Here is a 20182-nt window from a genome sequence, read left to right as displayed (position 1 = left end):
CCAGAACATCCCTTACCTGGGTTCCTCAGTTTCCCCTTAATAACTTCACCAGTCCTTGGGGCAAACTGGCCCCACCACAAGCTCCTTCACTGGCTGAAGACCCCTGGACCACCTCCCACAGCCCCCAGGGGTCCAGGGCTTATCAAGAGACACAGACCTCAAGAATTTCCTAACCAGTTTCTGAAGAGGCTTCTGCTCCCCACCTGAGTTTTACAAAGAGAGAAGCAAGAGGTCGCCATTTTCCATTTTATTATTCTAAATAAAAACCACACTTTGTGCTGAACAATGGAGTATAAAAGAACCCGATGTACAACGATTTTAGACATCTACCATTTGGGGGGGGGGAGGGGGAGTTTACAAAATATACAAAACTTTACAGCAAATAGATAGTAAACACTTAAATATCAGGAGGTCAGTACCTACTATTAACTTAACAAAAAGGTTAGACAGCAATTAACTCTTTCTTTTTCTGCTTAATTACTCTGATGAGAGACCTGGATCCTTTGAGAAAGGGGGGGATAAAACTGAACTTTGTGTTTTAGCAATCAGGGTAAGACAGGTCTCCAAGTGCTGCCTTTTGGAGGGGGTTTGTGTCAGGGTTTCCCACGAGGAGCCACGACCTGGCTGCTCTCTGCCAACACCCCTGGCACCACTCGTGGCAAAGTGTTTCCCCTCCAGACCTCGAGGGTCCTGGAGCACTTTGCAAACATGAGTTAAACCCCACAGCTGCCCCGGGCGAGGTAGGTTAAGTGTTGTCCCTGTGCTGAGGGAGGGGAGCAGGAAAGCCAATGGTGGAACCAGGAACAGAGCCAGGATCCCCCCCGGCTCCCCCAGCACAGGCACTGGTGTTTGGTCTCCACCACAACCACCAGTGCCTCCACCATGAAGCAGCAGGGCTGGAGTGATGGCTCCTCTGTGGGGACTTGGAATGAGCCCCATGGGTCCATCTACACAGCCTTCTGCAGGAACCCTGGAGCTCCCAGCCAGGCTGGAGTCAGGGACATCCATGCTGCTGAGGGGACAGGGACAACAGAGCCCTGACACTGGCTGATGACCCAGAGAGTCCCAGGACACTGCCCAGGGGGGGAGAATACAGGGGAAAACCCCTCTTGTGAAAGCCCCTCTGAGGAGGAGGAGCAGCACAGGAGCTCTGCAGGTCCAGATCTGCCCCCACATCCCCTCCACAGCTGGGACTTAGAATTTTCAGGGTTGGAAGGGATCTTAAAGATCACCCAGTTCCGACCCCCCCCGCCATGGGCAGGGACACCTCTCACTAGATCAGGTTGCTCAGAGCCCCATCCAGCTTGGCCTTAAAAGCTTGCAGGGATGGGACTTTGACCACGTCCCTGGGTAACCTATTTCAGTACTTGCTGATCTCAGGATGTTTCACATGGGAATAATTCATTGTAACACAGGAAAGAATCCAAGACAGAAATGCTGGGGACCCAAGCACTGTCCCCCTGTCCCCACAGCTGAACAACACTGGCAGAAAACAGGGGGGGGGGGGCGGTTTGCTGTCCCCTCCCTGGGTCCAAAAGGGTGGGCTTGCTTTGCCCATTACTGTTTCAGTGTAAAAGCTTCACTTTTTGGTTTATGTGCACAAAAGGCTTTTGCTTCACAGCTTAGCGTAATACAGGGCTGCAGATGCTGCCCCATCCAAAAGCTCATCACAGCTTCTGGACATTTTAGGAGGGTCTTGAGGCTGTAAGGACTTGGCTCTCTCAAGCCTCGTCTGCTCCCTCACATCCTTCATAGCAAGCTCCAGGGCAGAGCAGGTCACACTCGTTCCCTCTCCCATCCACAACCACACAGGAGGGCTCAGAGGAGCCTCCAGGGAACCATCTCCCCCCCACACCTCCTGGGAGCACTGTGCCTTCTCAAGAGGACAGATATTTTCAAACTTAACACTAGGCTAAACGTGGCTCTGCAGACCAGCTGGAGATCACTGCCCACAGCCTGGCCACTGACCACTGGCAATCTCTTCGGTGCCTCTGCTCCCCTGGGAACAGGATTCAGGCACAGAAACCAGGACAAATTCACTGAACTCCCCCCAGGGTGATGCCAGCTGGCCCCATACCCAGCCAGTGCCACAGGGACTGGGGAAAGGGGACAAACAGCCTTGGCCTCTCCTTCCTCCCTGTGACAGGGACGGGGCTGAAGGGAGGTTTGGGCAAAAACGACCCCACGAGGTGGAGGAGCTGGCACAGAAGAGGAGAGGATGGAGGGTGCCATTCCCCTGGGATGTGTTCACCATGCTTGGCAGGTATGAGCAGCAACCTTTGCCATGCTCCTGGGAGGTAGGTAGGTACCACAAGTGTTACCACCCTCATTTTACAGATGAGGAAACTGAGGCAAAGAGGTGAAGTGACTTGCCCAAGGCCACAGTGGCGCAGGGAGGGGGGGGGGGGGGGCGACTCCCCAGAATTCCCAACTCACCAACCACGCATCCAGCCCACGCCGCACCTCTGCCGTGGGTTGTGCCTTCGAGAGGAGGGGAAAGCGGGGTGAGTTGATGGGGTTTGCTAATCACCAGCTTTGTTTTCTAACAGCATTATCTTTACAGAAGCGCAGGAGCCAACTCACCACGACTGAGGCTCCAGAGCCCCGAGCACTTCCTGTTTGTGAGGTAGAATCAGTGACCCACGGGCAGCCCCAACTCACGCTGCGGCATCGGAAATATTTGTTCCTCTCCACCTCGGCCCCACAGCAGGACAACATGGGAAAGAGACCATCTCCACCCTTCCCAGAGTAAACACTGACCTTGCCGGAGCAGCCCGGAGAGCCCTCTACGCCGAGGAGCCCCCAGCCTGTGCCCAACGCGTGTCCTGGAGAGGCTGAGCCGCGGCCCCCAGCAGGCGCCTGCCGGAGGTGCAGCACAGTTCGACACAACTGACATGGCACCACCACCACCCCCATCCTGCAACCAGACGTGTTTGGGATGCGGTGACCTGTGGTGGTAGCCACATGAGGGGACTGACCCTTCAGCAGAGAGACAAATCCTTCCTGAAGGACCTTCCTGGGAGTTAAGGCAACGGCTCCATCACCTCTGTTCTGCTGGGATCCGGCGCAGCTCTCCGGTATCCAGCACTTCCAGCCCTGGGATGCACCACGCTGGCAGAGGAGAGCCAGGGAGATGCTGGCACGCTCTCAACATGACTGTGCCATCACCTCTCCCAGGAGCAGTTGTCCCCATGACATGAACCTGTCCCCTGCTCACCCAGGGATCCTCCTGCTCACCACCTCCTCCCTCCTGCACAGCTGCTCCGGCTCTCGGTGCTGTTGCTCTGTCACCTCCTCACCTCAGAGATGGGCACTGGGGCACCAGTGAGCAGCATCACGGGCAGAGAAGCTGCCACCCACACACTCAGGGGCCCTGGGGACCCGGGTGCTCCAGCCCCAGGGACAGCAACCCCCCTGTACCTTCACCCCAGGGTCCCTCCACGGGCACACTCATGCGCTGCTCGCTGCTCTCCACTTCAGGGCTGACTCTGCAACACAGATCTTGCAATAGCAGCAGAACCCCAGTGATGCCCAGAACGAGTCTTTTCTTCCTTTTCTTTTTGCCTTCTTTTCTCTTTTTATCTTTTCTTCAAGTCCAGCACTATCCTGCTCTGGTTCTGTCCCTCTCTACTGAGGTCAGGTGTGAAAAATCTTAGCAGCATCAGTTTGTGGACAAGCTCAAACTGAGGGTTAGACTAGCCAAGTGGGCTAAATGGTTAAAAAAAATAAAAATCTAGATTAAAAACCTAGTGAGAAATGATAAAAACACAAAACTCGATGGCCTCTAACAGGACCAGAGGTAAGTAAACACGACAGACTTTGTGGACACAGTGATGTAGCTTACGTGCTGTTAAGTTGTACAATGCCACCAATCTACAAAGCCCTAGCAAGGCCAAAAAAAAAAAAAAAATTAAAAAAAAAAAAAATTGAAAAAAAAAAATTGAAAAGGAGGATTCCCTCCATGACGCCTGACCATTAAATAAAATAAGTGACATTTGTTTTCCACAGCTTCTGTAATTAGTTCTTGCTCCTTTCGCTGGCCCTGCCCTGCCTCACCCCATCAGCTGTCCGTGTTTTTCTCCGCGTCTTTGGAGTGGATGATGTACATGAAAGTCTGTTCGATGGTGAAGTCTGGGGGGAGGCTGCCTTTGTGCACCCCGATGTGCTTGCTCATCAGGTTGAGCGTGGAGCTGTAGTGCCCACAGACGGTGCAGCGGTACATGAGGGCCCCCGAGTGGGTCCGCAGGTGGCACTTGATGGTGGAACGGCCACGGAAGAACTTGTGGCACACCTTGCACTGGTAGGGCTTCTCCCCAGTGTGGATCCTCCGGTGGTAGTTGAACTCACTGGTGTGGGCAAACCTCTTCCCACAGACCTTGCAGCTGTATTTGCTGTTGCCTGGCTGGTTCTGCAGGGCCAAGTCTTCGCTCAGGAACTCCTCAGGCAGCTTCCTCTTCTGCAGGCCCTGCTGGTGGAGACGTTCTCCAAAGCTGGGTCTGATGTCCAGGCTGCCCCCACACTTGTGCTGGCTGACGTGGTAACGATAGGCTGCTTCCAGCTTGAAGCTTTGGCCACAGAAGTGGCAACGGAAAAGAGCCTCCTCCACGTTCTGGTGGACAGCCAGGTGCTTCTCCAGGAGGTGCCGATCCACGAAGCTGTTGGCACATACAGAGCAGGAGAAGACCGAGATGCCCAGGTGGGACAGGGTGTGCCACATCAGGCTGCAGAGGCTGAGGTGTCTCTGGTCACACACACAGCACATCTGGCTTTTCAAGTTCACGTGGTCCAGGATATGACTGCGGACGGTGTGGAAATCTTTGGCCAAGGGCTTCCCGCAGGCAGCGCAGGACAGCTCAGAGCCAGGGCCACCCCCAAACGTGGTGACCTTCCCGGGCAGCGGGTCACTGGGGTGGACAATGATGTTGTTGTCAAAGACCCCTTCTCGTCGGTGGAGGGTCAGCTGCCACTGGGTGAAGAACTTGGTCTCACACATGTCACAGGAGAAGAGGAAGATGCCGATGTGGGACAAAACGTGAGTGACACGAGAGTTCCGGTCCTGGAAGTGGGTTTCACAGACCTTGCAGTTCCCAGTGAGCAGATCCACGTGATCCCTGGCGTGCTGGCGGATCAGCTGGATGTTGGGCTCCAGGACCTTCTTGCACACCTGGCAGGGCATGGCCTTGCTGTCCCTGCTGTCGTTCTCAAAGGCCAGCTCCTCCTCGCTGTCATCACTCAGCTCGATAACCTCCTCTGACGGGCCCAGCTCTTCACTGGCATCTTCAAAATGCAGCTCCTCCTCACCCAAATCTTCCAGCTGAAGCTCATCCATCTGCCCAAAACCCTGCTCTTTGGAGTGGTCACTGTTGCTGGGACAGGAGTTGCTCCCTGTGGATACATCCAGGGAAGGATCAGTGGAATAGAAGCCGCCCTTGCCGTAGTCGCCATTGCTCTGGATCTTGTACTGCTGGCAGGAGCTTGTGGTGGTTTGAACCAGGATGTTCACCCCACCCAGGCTGGGCTGGGTGGCCAAACTCACAGCAGGAGCAAACTGCCCTTGACTGGGTTCCTGCTCTGCCTTGGGAGGCTGCTGAGAGTGCATCAGGGGAAGAGCCTGGCTGGCTTCACCCACGGGGTTCCTGTCATCCTCTTTGTAGCTTCCTGACACTTCCCCGTGCAAGAGGTAATTCCGTTCAGGGCCAAAGTGCTCCCCAGCACTCCGGATCTCCCCCAAGGAGTGGCTCTGCTCTGAGGAGGTGCTGCTCAGAGGACCTGAGCGTCCTTCACTCGCAGCCAGGGAGGGTTGCTTTGTGATGGCTGAACTCTCCAGGTCAGGGAAAGTGGAGTGGCAGGCTTTGAGCAGATCCTCCATGCCCAGCCGCTCTGCCACCTCGTAGATGACACCCACGTTGATGAGGTCTGTGAAGAGCTCCGAGGTGTAGACAAAGCTGAGGATCTTCTCGAAGTTGGCTGGGGTGATGAAATCCACTACGTAGGTCCTGGCAGCATCCAGCCCCGTGTTCAGGAAGAGGTTCTGGAAGTAGCCGGCGGCGCAGGCCAGGACAGCTTTGTGGGCAGCAAAGGAGCGGGTGCCCACCAGGATGGTGACGTCGCACATGGTCTCGGAGAGCCTGCACTTGTTGAGTTCCTTCAGCAGGTTGTTGGGGTGATTGGTGCTGTGCAACTTGATCCTCATGCCCATCTTAGCAGCTGCTTAAGAGTCCTTCTCCTGGTCAGCTGCTTCTTCACGCATTCATCAGCTGCGCGAGCAGGAGGTGCTTGGCATCCAGAAACTGGCAGGGCAAGGGGCTCTGGGGAGAGGAAAATGCAGAAAGTGTTAATACCTGAACAGCCAAGGGCATCATTCTAGTCATACCTCAGATTTTCCACCTCCCTGGAGAAGGACAGAGAAGCAGCACCAGAGCTGCTTCGATGGAGAGCGACTGAAACCTGTCTTGTAAATTCCAAGACTGACTTTGGGAAGCAAAGTGCACAAAGGAAAAGGCACAAACAGCCAAAACAAAAAGCCAGCGATGGCCTGAGAGCCTCCATGCAAGCACGGACCCTGCTCCTTCCCTCTGCCTCACAGCTCAGTTCTGATACCCATCTGTGGCACAGACATTCCCTCTCTCCCGGGCATCATTCCCAGGGATGCTGCTCCTGCCTGGAGCTCCACGTGCTGGTGGGTCCCCTGCAGCCACCACTGCTTCACGTTGCCCCCCTACCCACGCCATGACTTTCTGTTTCCAGCTGGGATCTCATTCCGGATTCTCCCTGGCACGCCAGGCTCTCTGGTTCCCCTGGGAGCTCTCGGCTACACCGGCACCTGCAGCACCTGCAGCACATTCCTGTGCTCTTCGCCGGGGGTTTCTGCAGCATTCCCAGGCTGTCCTACTGCCTTTGTCACCCTGTCCCACTCCCGGGATGCCCGGGGACTCGGCAGGGAGCTCTATCCCTACATCCCCGCTGTTTTCTCCCCGCGATCCCCGAAGCCCGCAGAGAGCGCGGAGTTTACAGGAGAGAAGAACGGGGCCGGGGGCTGCCCCGGGGAGCCGAGCACGGGCGGTCCTGTCCCGGGACACCGAGGGACGGAGACCGGAGGGGAGGAGGAGGAGGAGGATGAAGATGGTCGGGGAAACGCTCCTCAGCCCAGAAAACACCCGGGTGGGGGGCAATTCCTGCAGCGTGGGGGGGCTCTGCGGGATTGGGGAGGGGGTGGCCGGACAGGGGGGGAAGAGGCGGGGAGGGGGGAGGGCGGGGGACGCGAAGGGGGGCAGCGGGAAGCCGGGGGGTGCGGGGTCAGGAGAAGCCCTTGGGGGGGAGGGGGTCCAGCAGGGGCCCCGGGGGAGCAGGAGGGGGGGAATTCTGGAACTGCCCCGGGAGAAAAGGGAGCAACGGGGGTGGGGTGTGGGGACCGGGACCACCGGGGGGGCTGGAGGAGCCACGCGAGACAGAAGGGGACTGCGGGGGGGGGGGAATGAGGGCTACGGGGAGAGGGGGCAACGAGGTGGCCCGTGGTGAGGGGAGCACCGGGGGGGGTCAGAAAGGGTCCCGGAGGGCAGTGGGAGGCCCCGGGGGGCTCCGCGGGAGGCCCGCGGGGGGGGGAGCGGCGCGGTGCCCATCGCGGGGGGCGACGCGGAGCCCCCGGGGCGGGACGCATGGCCCGCGGGGTCAGGCAGCGGCCGGCGGGGCTCCTTACCCGCCCGGCGCCCCGCACCATCCCGGCTCAGCTCACACAAAGGCGCCGACCCGCCCCCCGCCCCCCGCCCCGGCCCCGCCGGAGCCGCAGCCGCCGCTTCCGCCCGCCCGCCCGCGCGGCGGGAACACAGCGCCCTCCCGCGGCCCGGAGGACACCGGGGGCAGGGACGGGGACACGGGGACACGGAGGATGGGGACACGGGGACACCACGGGCACCTCGGCATTAAGGGGAGCAGATGTGGGGCAGGGGCAGGTCGCTGTAGCCCAAGAGCAGGCGGTCCCCAGCCCCCCTCCCTCCGCGGACCACTGTCCCCAGTCCCCTCCCCGCGGGCTGTCCCGGGTGGGTCCCCTCGCGGCGCAGGCAAGACACGGAGAGGGATCGGTGTGTCCCGCACGGGCGTGTGTATAGCGGTACGTATAGAGGTCGGTGCAGGTACACGTGTACAGGTGTGCGCACGCGAGACCGGGGGGTGCACAAGGGGGGTCAGTGCAGGGCCCCTTCAGCTCCGGCCCCGGCGGGTCCCGCGACGGCTCCGCCGTCCATGGGCGGCGGCGCGGCCAGGACACCCTCGCAGTCGGTTCCCCCCGCCGCTCAGGCCGCCCGCAGCGGGGCAGCGGGGGGTCCCGGGGAGCAGCGGGGGTTCGGTCCGCCGCTCCCCCGCCCCTCCGCCCGCTTCCCCATGAGCCCCACGAAGAAGTCGTGCATATCCCCTGCGGAGAGACCCGCCGTCAGCGCCGCGGGGCCCGGCACTGCGGATGGTACCGGGACCGGGCGGGACTTACGCTTCTGCGGAGCGGCGGGCGCGGGGCCACCTGAAAGAGACGGCGGCGGGTGAGCGGCGCCGGTGGGGCTGGGGCCGGACTGGGACCCCTTGCAGCCCCCCCCGGTCCTCACCGGCCTCCTCCTCCTCCTCCAGCAGTTGCAGGAGGGCGGCGTAGGCGGCCCCGGTGCTGTCGCGGGCTCTGCGGGGCAGCGGCTCCGGGACGGGCATTGCCTGCGGGAAGCAAAGGGGGTGAGAGCGGTCCTGGGGGTCCGCGTTCCGCCCGCCGCACCCCTCCAGGCGGCGCCCCGACGGCATTACCTGTGCAGGGGGCGCGGGGCCCGGGGGGACGGGGGGGCGGCGGCCGAGGGCGAACGGCAGCGCCAGGACGAGCAGCGCAGCCAGTGCCGGGTGGCTCCTCATCCTCGGGGGTTCCTGAGGACGGCGGTCAGCGGCAAAGCAGGGGGGCCCGGGGCCGCCCCGAGCTAGCCCCCTCCGTGGGGCGACCCTGGACCAACCGGGTCCGGGAGGAGCGCTGGAGAGGGAAAGCAGCGACAAAGGGAGGCGGGGGGACCGGGGGACGCGGGACCCCCGCCCATGTGTGCGGCCAGAGGAACCGCGTCGCTTCCCGGCGGGGTAAAAGGGGGGTGCAGTAAATCCCCCCTTTGCGAGCTGCTGGGGAGGGGGCTGCAGCGTGCGCTGCCCTAGGAGGGGCGGGGTGGGTGGGACACGTTATGGGGAATACACCAAGAGGTGCGGGAAGGTGCCACGCGAGACTGAGTGCTGGCACATGGACACGGGCTTGGACTCGGTTGTGCATGGTCACATATGTGAGTGCACACACGTGTGACACAGCCCCACATGCCCTGGTACACACGTGTGACACAGCCCCACATGCCCTGGCACACACAGACATCCCCTCACACATGCACTGGCACACACCTGTGTCCTTTCACACACGTCCAGGTGCAGACACAGGTCCCGGACTTACTTTGGACCCCTCCCAAACCCTCCTCCAATTTAAGCAGCATCTTCACTGCATCTCTTCTCCCAGCCCCTGCCCTCTCCAGCACCTTCACCAACTTCCCCCTCCTCCCTTCTGCTTTCTCCCAGACCAAGCAGGGTGAAGATGAGAGGCAGCAGCCCCCCAGGTGCCCCCAGACCCGGGTGCTGTGGGGCCACAAACCTGCTGAACCCTCTGGAGTGGAGCGGGGGGTCCGAGTGTCCCTCGCTGTTGGTGGCTGTGGTGTGGTGAGCAGCGGGCACAGGCTGTGCCGATGGCTCTGCCAGCAAAGTGCCAGGGTGCTGGCTGCTGTGCAACGTTAAATAAGGGGCTCTGCCCATGGCACGGCGTGGGTGGGTGAGAGGAGAGCTGCCAATGGGGGCCAGGGAGGGGTGGTACCCCCACCCTGCAGCTTCACGCCCACACAGGCACCGTGTCACCGACAGGCACCCGTTACACACATAGTCACACCATGACACAAGCGTGCCCACGCAGGCACGCCAGCCCCCCACTGCGCGCCGTGGTGGGGGGCCATCACACAGTCATTGAGCCCACACAGCCCCCAGCCCTTCCTTGCACCCAGACACGGGGGGTTGTGCATGACTGAGCACGATGCAGCCATCAGCACGCGTGGGGACACACACGGTGGCAGCGGTTCCGTCCGGTGTGCTGGCACCCGAGATCTGGGAGGTCTGACACCACAGTGGGGTATGCCAGGCTCCCACCACACAAACACATGAACGTGTTCATCCTCACACACGTATGACATGCGTGCCCACACGCACTCTCTGTACCACACACCCTGTCTTGTCCTCCAGACCTACTCTGGGCTCCTGGCCTGCCCATGGGGAATGGTCCCGGCCACGATGAGCCCTGGCAGCCTGAGGTCTGGTCCCACAGCACTTCCTTCCCTCTGTGACCCAGTCAGGGCCAGCAGTCCCAGCCCTGGCCCAACTCAGCCTCCTGGGACCGTGGGCTTGTCCCTCCATCCTGACCCCTCCCCCCAAGTTCCTTGTGCCCGCACCCTGACAGGGGCCGTGGTGTGCAGAGATGGGAGAGAGGGAGGAAAAGTGGAAAAGTCGAGGGGAGAGAGGGATGGGGGGAGACACCAGCCAAAAAAAAGTGCAAGCCACCCTGTTCAGCCCCATCAACAGGCGGCTGTGCTGGCTCACGTGGCAGCACAGCCTGGGGCTGGACAGCATCTGCAGCGCCGGGGACGGTAATTAAATGGGAGCCCGGCCAGAGACAGTCTTAACTAATTAATAACACCTACTTGTGTGGTGCCAAGTGTGATGCAGCCGCGAAGAGCTGCGGTGCCCCGAGCTGCCTTGGGTTTGTTTACCGTGCTCACCCCTCGCCGCGAAGGTCCCTGCGCAGGGATGTGACACAGCCTGCGGCGGGGACAGGGAGAGCCCTCGGAGATGGAGCATGTCCAGGCCGTTTTGTACCCCCGGTGAACATAAAAACACACACACACACACGTGTCACCCCCGCCCCGTGCAACCGCTGCCCAAGAGCCCTGGCATGCGTGCCCACACGTGCCCCCCGTGCACGACAAACCGTGCCGATGCTCTGGGGCCCACCTGGGAGCTGGTGCCGATGCTGATGTGACGAGAAGTTGTCAGCTCCCGAAGGTAACGCGAGTGACGTGTGGGGACAGGAAAAAAAAACAATAAAAACCCTCACTGAGAGCTTGATGCGCATAGGAGAGAAAAGGCAGTGGGGGGGGTGGTGGTGGTGGTGGGAAGCTGTGCAGGGACCCTGGCTCCTGGGGGCTGCAGCATGGATGGAGGGACCTGGGCTGCAGCGGTGGCACCTCCTGTCCCTCTGCTCTTCTTCTGCTGCAGTCCTGTCCCCCACGAACGCAGCTCGAGCAGCAGCCCAGGAGCCGCAGTGCCAGCCTGAGGGGGCTGTGGATACTGGGGTGCAGCTGGGACACAGTTGGGGGGGAACCCTGGTCAGGGGGAGATGGGGACGGGCAGCACAGGCAGGTGGGTGCTGGGCATCTCACGTGCCAGCCACTCACAGCCACCCAGAAATTGCCGCTTCCCCGCCTAATGGGAAAAGTGGTGGCAATTTGGGGCCTTTCCAGTCACTGCTGAGCCGAGCTCCGACTGCAGTCAGGCAGCAGCAGAGGCGGGGGGGCTCCATCCCTGCAGTGTGCAGGGCTCTTCCCCCACCCAGCATCCTGGGGGCTGGCACGACTGGGACCCCCACCTTGCCTGTAAGGGGGAGGGCACCCACTGGGACACCACGCAGGGAATGACACTGGAGCAGCTCTTTATTGGGTTTGCAGCGATTCCTGGGTGGAGCAAGGACATGGCGTGGGGGGGGGGGGAACGACAGAAGGGGCGTCCCTTCAGTGCACCAGGACCTCCATCTTGTTGCTGCCCCGCTTCCTGCAGATGGGGATGGTGCCACCCGCCTGGGGTGACTCCACCACGGTGACAGCCACATCGCCCTTCTGGAAGTGGGTGGAGAACCTGGGGGGTGGGGGAGACGGAGTGAGGACACACCCAGCCCCTCCCCACCTCCTGCCCAGTCAGCTGCTTCCTTACACCCACCCCTCCCGAACTCCCTGCCCCAGCCAATCAGGACCCTCTGTCCGTGCCCCACCCTGTGAACCCCACCCACAAGGTGAGCCCGCCCTTTTTTGCCCCGGTACCGGTCCGTGATGTTCAAGGGCAGCGCCTGGGCCATGGTGTCCATCAGGGTCTGGTGCAGGCGGCTGAGGAGCTCGATGAGGTGGTCACTGATGAGCAAGAAGTCGCCCTTGTTCCCCCCTGTGGAGGTCTGCGGGAAGGAGGAAGGGGTCAGCTCCACCCAGGACCGCCTGAGCCCCCAGGAACCCCCTCCCTGGTACCTCCTTGAGGTGCAGGGCCAGGAAGCCATCAGAGAAGCGGGTGACAGAGACGCTCTGGATGTTGCTCAGGCTGAGCACGGTCTTGGGCTGAGCAGCCTTGGGGTCTGCCAGGATCAGGTGCTCAGTGGTCAGCAGCAGCAGGCGTGGGACTGTCTGTGGGTGGGGAGGGGGTCAGCGCTGCCCCCCAACCTCCTGTTGTGGAGGGAACAGGGACAGGGACAGGACTCACCTTGCCATTGCCTCTGTTCACCTTCCTTACGGTTTCAGCCATCACCAGCTTGTCCTTGGCCACAGCGTGGAGCTTCTGGTACTTGGGGTTCTTTGTCAGCCCCAGGTACTCACCCTGGAAGGGCTGCTGCAGGCTGGGGACAGGGGCTGTCAGACAGCACTGCCCACCCTGATTTGCCCACAGATACCCCCCTGCCATCCCCCCTGCCACCCCTCCTGCTCCAGCACCTTTTGGAGTAGAGTGTCTTCTTGTCCTTGAAGAGCTCGCTGGCACAGAGCTTGGTCTGCAGCAGGGCCCTGCGCTGAGGTGTGAGCTGCTCCCGGTACTTCTTGCACTGCCCAGGGAGGGGGGAGTTTCGGTGCCACTGAAGACCCCTGGCCAGGGCCGGCATGGAGGGATGCAAAGTCCCAACAGGAGCCCCCCCACCCCCCCATCCACCTACTCCCACCTTCCAGCGGTCGAAGATGTTCCTCAGCTCCTGGTTGGCATTAGTCAGGAATTTGTAGGGTGGGGGGGGCCAGGTCTTGTCCATCACCGACAGCGATGGAAGGTTCCTCCCCAGCCCCACCAGGAACTTCTGCACCTGTGGGTGACAACACAGTGAGGGGGGCTCAGGAGGGTCCCTGATCGAGACTGGGGGGGCTGGGAAGGTGCTGTGTCCCTGTTCCCCCAGCCGCACTCACCAGCTGCCGGTAGATGAAGTTGGCCAAGCGGGCGCCGGCCCCAGAACGGAAATATTTCCTATACGCCCGTCGGACCTGTGGAGTCAACTGTGGCAGTGGTGGCAGGGGACATGGGACATGGGACCTCACCACCCTCCCGCTGCCAACCACCACGAGACACGTGCGACATCCCCCCCCCCCCAGTTCCCTTTTGGCCCCAGTGGAGAGGACAGCTGCTCCAGCCCGACAGGGTGGGCAGGAGCCAAGGGTGGGCAGACAGACAGACAGACAGACAGCCCTGGACACAGCGGTACGGACAGCAGGACAGTGGCATTGGACCAGCACGCGCCCGGTGGCGGGGACGGCCCCGTTACCTGATAACCTCTCCAGTAAGCTGTGATGGTGGTGGCAGCCGTGTGGCGCTGGCGCTGGGACTTCAGCTCCCGGAGGAGCCGCCGAGACTGTGGGGGGGCAGGGTGAGACCCCAGGAGCCCGAGGCAGGGGAGACCAACACAGATATAAAGCCAGAGGGAGAGAGGCAAGAGGGAGGCAGAAAAGAGGTGGGAGAGAGGCAGGAGAGAAAGATGGAAGACGGGGAGGAGAGATGAGTCTGGTCCCACCACGGGGCACGCAGACCCCCCACCCCCTGCCTAAGAACGTGTCCTCATTGACCACCTAAGACCTCCCACCCCCACCCCAGGGTGCCCACCCCTCACCTTCCAGCCACGCGCGTACGCCTGGATGAGCAGAGCCGAACGCTTCATCTGCTTGTACTTGTTCTTTTGCTGTGGTGGGAGAGGGTGGGGTGAGCTGGGGGGGCTTGGGACAGCCTGAACACCCTGCCCAGGGTGTAAGGGACCCTCCATTCCTCACAGCATGGCCTCGGAACCAGGCAGAGATGAGGATCTGGCTCTTGCGCATCAGCTGGTACTGAGTCCGGCACCGCCAGCCCCGGAACATCTTCTGGATGAGGGTGACAAGCTGGTTCACACGGTCCTGGCGCCGCTTCTCCATGTCGAAGAGCTGGGGACAGCCAGGGCAAGTGATGGGACATTGAGTGGGGACATTGAGGCAGTCCCCTGGCTGGAGCCACCTCCAAGGGCTGCAGCATCACCCAGGAGCCCCCAGGACAGGCTTGGGGCTGCCAGCGGGGTTCAGGGACCTGTGGGTCTGGCACCTGCTCTGGGTCAGACCCTGTCCCCCAACTACCCTACACCAGGGTCCCCCTGGCTCCCTCATGCCATGACTCACGGTGCGTGGTGAGCGGATGAAGATCTTGGTGTGGCCAAAGGCCAGCTCCTCGGGGGGGTACGGCAGCTCAGCCAGCAGCAACTCAGCCCCCTCCCTGCACCACGGTGGGAGGTAAGGCCAGTCAGACCCCTGCATCCCCCGGGCCACCAGATGCCCCTATGGGCTAGCCCAGCCCCATACCTCTCGCTGCCAGCCCAGCGGGGCCAGGTCCGGGGACACAGCATTTTGTAGCGTTCCAGGAAGGAGCCGTAGAGCTGGCGGAAGGCGTAACCCGCCCGCCGCACCCGCACGTTCTCCATCAGCCCCAGGTACCGGACCTGTGCCAGCACCAGCTCCGGCGTGAACAGCATCGCTGATTTGGTCTCGTTGGGTTTGATGCACCTGGAGAGGGTAGCAGTGGGCTGGGGGTCCCGCTGGCACCAGAGCCAGGGCTGGGGCTCCCCCAGGGCAGTACCTGATGTAGTTGGGGTTCTTGGAGTAGAGGTTTTTCATCAGCGTTGCCACCGAGGTCTTGAACTGGAAGCCGGCAGTCGGGGGCAGCTTGAGGGACACCTTCTGGGGGTCCCCCTCGGGGAAGAGGGAGTGCAGCAGTGTGTGCTGGGCGGCCCACATGGCCTGGGAGAGGTCACGGAAGAGCAGGTCATTGTTCTTCTCAATGAAGCCTGTCACGTTGTAGGTGACCTGGGCATGGGAGTGGGGTCAGCACCCAGCGGGGTGCATGGGGAGAGAGGGGGTGGTTGTGTCTCCATCCCCATTCCCAGCCCCACGTTTCCCATGCAGAGCTGGGAAGAGGACTGGGGGTCCTGGCTGGGGGTGCTGGTCGGACCTTGCCGGCGTAGTGGTGGATGCGGAAGCAGTGTGGTGGCAGGCTGGCATCCATGATGTGCCGGGTGTTCTGGGTCTCCCTGCTCTCATAGTGCTTGTGGGTAGCAAAGAGCTGGTTGAGCTTGGTGAGGAACGTGTCCTCATTGACCACACCAGGTCGCAGGCACTCCTCATCCAGCATGGCCAGGATCCCACCCTTGCTCTGCACCATGAGGGACAGTGTCACCCCAAACAGTGTCACCCATCAAACGGGGACTGCTCTGGGTTCTGCTCGGCCCCGGCTCATGCTGGGGGCGATGGGTACTGGGGTACAACTCACGTTCTCTATTAAGTTGCAGATGATGGTGTTGTCAAAAAACTCCACTGGGGTCCACTTGATGCCCTGAGAGCAAAGAAGGATCAAACACAGACCCCTGGATACACAGTGCACAGACCCTGCCCCACAGATACCCTCCAGCTGATGTGGGGCAGGAACCGGACGTCCGGAAGTGGGGACGTGGATCCCGAATCCCTCCCTGCCTTCCTGCTATTGAATCTGCTCCTGGCAGGGAGCGGGGTGAGGGAGGGATGTGCTGCAGAGCTGGCTCCACCACTTCCCCATCCGTGGGGGGCCAGGGCTCCTTGGGGCTGTGCTCTGGCACAGACAGAGGGGCTGCATCCAGCCCGATTAGCACTGGCCAGGGGTACCTCTCGAACGTATTCCTCCTGCTCCTCCTTCAGGGTCATCAGGATGAAGATCTGCTGCAGCTTCTCATTGCAGTAGTTGATGATGAACTGCTCAAAGCTGTTGTCCTGGAAGAGAAGGGTCCTTCGTGGCAGATCGTGCAGTTCTGCCCAACATCCTGCCCACTGCCCCTATTCCCCCCAGCAACAGGATGGGACAAGGTGGGCCCTGCGCTCACCTGGAAGATCTCAAAGCCATAAATGTCCAGGACACCCATCACCTTCCTCTGCTTGCCTGGGTTCACCTGGGGGCACAGTGAGGTGCTGAGCTGTGTCTTGGCCCTGTGTGGGGTGGGGGTCCAGAATCCCACCCGGGATGGGGGTCTGGTGCCTGTTGCCTGGGCTCTCACCTGGATGCTGGTGTTGATCCGGCCCACCAGCCAGTCAAAGAGGCGGCTGTAGATGTTCTTGGCCAGCGCATCCCGACTGTGGTAGCCCTGGGGAGAGGGGCAAGGGCTGGCTAGATGTTCTGGCTACTCGGGGGCTGCTGGGCACCAGCCCCACTTCAGGGGATAGTCCTGCTCACCTGGGGGACACTGAGGGGGGTGAGCACCATCTCATTCCGTGCCTTCACAGTGCGGGAGCACAGTGCCTTCTCCAGAACGCTGGGGTCCAGCCCGATCAACCCACAGATCTCCTGGAGCTCTGCATGAGGAGCAGTGACAAGGCTGAGCAGGGGGCTGAGGGGGATGCCAGCCCACCCTGTCCCCATCCCCATCCCTACCTTGTGGCTCGGCAATGCTGCAGGCTTCCATCCCACCGGCCTGGAAGCTGCCGTTCAGCTTCACGTTGCCCAGCTTGAGCACCACGGCCGTCACCTGCAGCAGTGCTGTCACCTCGGCGGGCGAGAAGCCGATGATCCTCATGGCATCCTGGGGACCAACAGGTGGCTCAGGGGGACAGGGACATCCCTGGGGTGTTGTGGTAGTGACGGCAGGAGTGTCACGGGGGTACCTGCATGGCATGGAAGTTGGCTGCGTCGTCCACGCCAGGCAGGCCAGAGCTCTCCCGGTTCAGGTAGCTGTAGTGCCGGCAGTCCTGGCGGAGCTTCAGCTGCTCTGGGGGTGAGGAGGGGGTTCAGCCATGGCCTCCCAGGCCTCCAGCCTCCCTGACCCACTGTGCTGGAGGTCTGGACCTACGGAGAAGCTGCGGCGAGCCTCCTGCCAGGAGCTGGTAGAAGATGTGGAAGTTCCTCTCGCCCTTCACATGCCGGACAATCCGGGATTTCTCCAGCAGATCTGTGGGCAGGGGTCAGCGTCACAGGGGGAATGTAAGGTGGGACCCCTAGGATGTGTGACTGGTACTCACAGTTGCTGATGACCCCTCCCAGGGGCTGCCCCTTGAAGTCAAATTCCAGGTCCATGTATTTGCCCTGAGGGATGGGGCTGGAGTCAGGGCAGAGGGACCCCAGAGGGGACAGCAGTTCCACTCCCCACGTCCCTGACCCCTGTGATGCCTCCAGCCCCATCAGGGTCTGCAGTGTCTGACCCTAATCCCCATGGCTCCACCACCCTGGCCCCATGGCCACTCACAAATCGGGAGGAATTGTCATTGCGGATGGTCTTGGCGTTTCCAAAGGCTGTGGGGGAAGGATGGGGTTAGGGTGTGATCTGGGGGGTATCTGTGCCGAGCCCCAGGGTGGGTGCAGGGTGCAGAGTGCATTGTGCTTACCCTCCAGCACCGGGTTGGACTGCAGAAGCTGCTCCTTCACCTTGTCCACCTCCTCTCCCTCGCTGCACACAGCCGCCACGTAAGACATCACCAGCTTGCTGGCCTCTGTGAGGGAGGGGCCGGGGCGGTGGGTGCTGGGGCCCTGCCCACCTGTCCCATCACCCTGTTGCAGCCCGGTGAGTGCCCTGTGGCAGTGCCAGCTCTACCTGTCTTGCCAGCCCCGCTCTCGCCAGTGATGAGGATGCACTGGTCCCGGTCCTGGTCCCGCAGTGAGCGGTAGGCATCATCGGCAATGGCGTAGCTGGAGGTGAGGGGGAGTTACAAGGAGGCTGGAGGGGAGCTTCAGGCAAGACTAAGGGTCCCCACTTGGACTGTGAGGCTGTCCCGAAGGGAATCCCCCAGACCCTGAAGCCTCGGGATTGCCCATGGGTGAAGATCTTGGCAGGATGCAGGGACTGGGGGGCCTTGGGGGAACTGCTGAGCTCCCCGTGCTCACATGTGGGGCTTCACCGCGAAGAAGCTGCAGTTGTGGTACTCCTGCACTGTCTCGGGGGTGTAGATGGGCAGGGAGCGGTACGGGTTCACCGAGATCACCACGCTCCCGATGTAGGTCTGCGGGCGGGAGGGACGGCGTGGGTGAGGGACCCAGCCCTGAGCCGGGGCTCCCCACCTCGGAGTCTGGTCCCTGCTCCCCATCCCGGACCCCCGCCCTCTCCCGCTGCCCACCCCGACCCCCGCGCCCCCGGCCCGCTGCCCACGTAGATGTCTCCGCGCTTGAAGCGCTCCTGGAGGGTGCGGAGCAGGGACTCCTCGTTGAGCGGGTCCAACAGCACCAGGTCCCCGACGGCCGCGGCGTCCAGCAGCGAGGTGGTGGCTTCCATGGCCGGGGGGCTCCGGGGCAGCTGCGGCAGAGCATAGGAGGGGCTGCAGCCCAGGAGGAGGCAGCCCCTTCCCCAAACACCCCCTGCTCCTCAACATCCCCGAGTCTCTCGGCTGTCCCCTGCCCTTCGGGACTGAGAATGGAATGCAGGGCGCCCGGCACGAGGGGCACGGACCCAGTCAAGGCCGGGATCCCCGGCTGCGCGGGGCCGGACGAGGCCTTTGGCTGCTCCTTGACGCCCGCCGGCTCCCCCAGACACTGCGCTGGGCTGACAGCCCCCGGGGACAGGGAAGAAACCACCACCCGTTCCGAGGGCTCCTTCCCAGGGCACCCTGGCACCCAGGACCCCACGGTGGGCATGAGGGCTCAGTAGGAGGGGCAGGATGCCGGGGTCCTGCCCATCGCTGCGGGGGAAGCCGGGGCCCGGCCAGGAAACGCGGACACCTGGGTCCTATTCTTGGGGCAGGGACTAATTCAGCCTCCGCTTCCTCCCTCCTTCCCGGCAGCGGGGAGCCGGGAGGAAAGGGACAGACCCGACGCCGGGAGAGCTCAGCCCTGCGGCCAGCACCCCAGTGCTCCCACAGGAGAAAACACACACACACCCCTCCGCATCACCCATCCCTCACCTGTCCTTGCCGGGTGACCTTCACCCTCAGCACGGGCTGTAAAACCCGTCCCCACTTATCAGTGCCCGGGGAAAGTTCACGAGCGAGGAGGTGGGTCAGGATGGAGCAAGTGAGGTGATGGAGATGACTCCATCAGGAGCTGCCCAGCTGGCAGCCGCCTCCGCAGAGGAGGGCAAAGCCTCCCGCGGGTCCCTGCAGCCTCCCCCCTCGCATGGCACCGGCGCAGAAACCCCCTGGTGCTGCTGGGTGCGGGACCCCAGGGAGAGCTCGCATGGAAGCCAGAGCGAGAACCCCACACGCAGCTCCAGGGCAGCCCTGGGCTCGCCCCAGTCTTCACTATGGTGCCGGGTCCCAGAGCTCCCCACGCCCACAGCCGTGGGGTGCAGGTCCCCTGGGGTGGGGGTGCGCTGGGGAAGAGAGCTGTGGGGACTGGGTGCCCCTGGCCAGCCCCCGGGACACGGGGATCTCCGGTGCTTCGGGCTGGGAGCTCGGAGCAGAGGGGTCCTCACTCACCTCCCGGTTGCAGGGCAGCAGCTCCTGGAGTGGCTTCAGCTGGAGCTGCCTGGGGCCGTCACTCTCAGCCCAGACCAGCGCCCAGTGCTGGCCCGGTCCGGCCCACGGTGGGGCGGGGGGGCTGGAGGAACCTCCCTCAGGGCACCACGCCCCGTGGCAATGGGGGAAACTGAGGCACGAAGCTCACTAGTTGCCGAGAAGCAGTCCTAGGCTGCCCACCAGCCCCACAGGGTCCCAGCCCGGCTGCTGCTCTCCCCCTCCCCTCCCTGCCCCGGCAGCTCCCAGCAGGAACAAGGAGAGAAAGTCACCGGCAACCAAGCAAACAAAGGAGCTTCCTCCCAGAGCTGCGGGAACCCGGGGCAAGGTACAGAGAGAGTCGGGAGTGCCCGGTGCTGCACCTGCCCTGGGGCAGCCGGGGAGAGCCTCAAAGCCATGGTCAGCCCTGGCTTGGTCTGGGGCTGCCCCAGGGAACCTAGGGG

The 20182-nt window shown here is 62.3% G+C and overlaps 3 protein-coding genes across 8 annotated transcripts; all 3 read right to left on the bottom strand.

Annotated features, from left to right (window-relative positions):
- Positions 1–232: 232 nt before the first annotated feature.
- ZBTB39 (zinc finger and BTB domain containing 39) lies at positions 233–7798 on the bottom strand. The gene is made up of 3 exons (XM_071729514.1): positions 7697–7798; positions 1175–6308; positions 233–1121 (listed from the first exon to the last, which is right to left on the bottom strand). Exon 2 carries the CDS (start codon positions 6197–6199, stop codon positions 4061–4063), a length of 2139 nt encoding a protein of 712 aa, XP_071585615.1. The 5' UTR covers positions 6200–6308; positions 7697–7798; the 3' UTR covers positions 233–1121; positions 1175–4060.
- Positions 7799–7868: 70 nt separating this feature from the next.
- TAC3 (tachykinin precursor 3) lies at positions 7869–9747 on the bottom strand. 4 transcript variants are annotated; one of them, XM_071729571.1, is made up of 5 exons: positions 9644–9747; positions 8779–8992; positions 8592–8691; positions 8480–8509; positions 7869–8407 (listed from the first exon to the last, which is right to left on the bottom strand). In XM_071729571.1, the coding sequence occupies exons 2-5, from the start codon at positions 8878–8880 to the stop codon at positions 8289–8291; spliced, it is 351 nt and encodes a 116-aa protein (XP_071585672.1). In that variant the 5' UTR covers positions 8881–8992; positions 9644–9747; the 3' UTR covers positions 7869–8288. The 4 variants fall into 4 exon arrangements, with proteins under 4 accessions (XP_071585672.1, XP_071585670.1, XP_071585671.1 ...); XM_071729569.1 differs by having other exon boundaries at positions 8592–8992; XM_071729570.1 differs by having other exon boundaries at positions 7869–8509.
- A 1969-nt stretch (positions 9748–11716) lies between these two features.
- MYO1A (myosin IA) lies at positions 11717–19997 on the bottom strand. Of its 3 annotated transcripts, none has more exons than XM_071729487.1 (29): positions 19704–19997; positions 18443–18586; positions 18181–18296; positions 17891–17985; positions 17685–17789; positions 17546–17592; positions 17322–17385; positions 17153–17251; positions 16968–17071; positions 16738–16885; positions 16540–16658; positions 16364–16450; positions 16193–16258; positions 15978–16082; positions 15610–15672; positions 15292–15492; positions 14920–15146; positions 14646–14846; positions 14466–14559; positions 14088–14237; positions 13931–13999; positions 13589–13675; positions 13236–13310; positions 13001–13135; positions 12780–12886; positions 12553–12685; positions 12324–12476; positions 12126–12253; positions 11717–11943 (listed from the first exon to the last, which is right to left on the bottom strand). In XM_071729487.1, exons 2-29 carry the CDS (start codon positions 18563–18565, stop codon positions 11820–11822), a joined length of 3225 nt encoding a protein of 1074 aa, XP_071585588.1. In that variant the 5' UTR covers positions 18566–18586; positions 19704–19997; the 3' UTR covers positions 11717–11819. The 3 variants fall into 3 exon arrangements, with proteins under 3 accessions (XP_071585588.1, XP_071585589.1, XP_071585590.1); XM_071729488.1 differs by lacking the exon at positions 19704–19997 and adding an exon at positions 19191–19400; XM_071729489.1 differs by lacking the exon at positions 13589–13675 and having other exon boundaries at positions 19704–19995.
- Between the last annotated feature and the right edge of the window lie 185 nt (positions 19998–20182).

This window comes from Heliangelus exortis, chromosome 31 (genome assembly GCF_036169615.1).
Source record: "Heliangelus exortis chromosome 31, bHelExo1.hap1, whole genome shotgun sequence".
Taxonomy (NCBI): domain Eukaryota; kingdom Metazoa; phylum Chordata; class Aves; order Apodiformes; family Trochilidae; genus Heliangelus; species Heliangelus exortis.
Note: the sequence above shows the minus strand (reverse complement) of the source record. Positions and strands in the feature narration are given on the sequence as shown.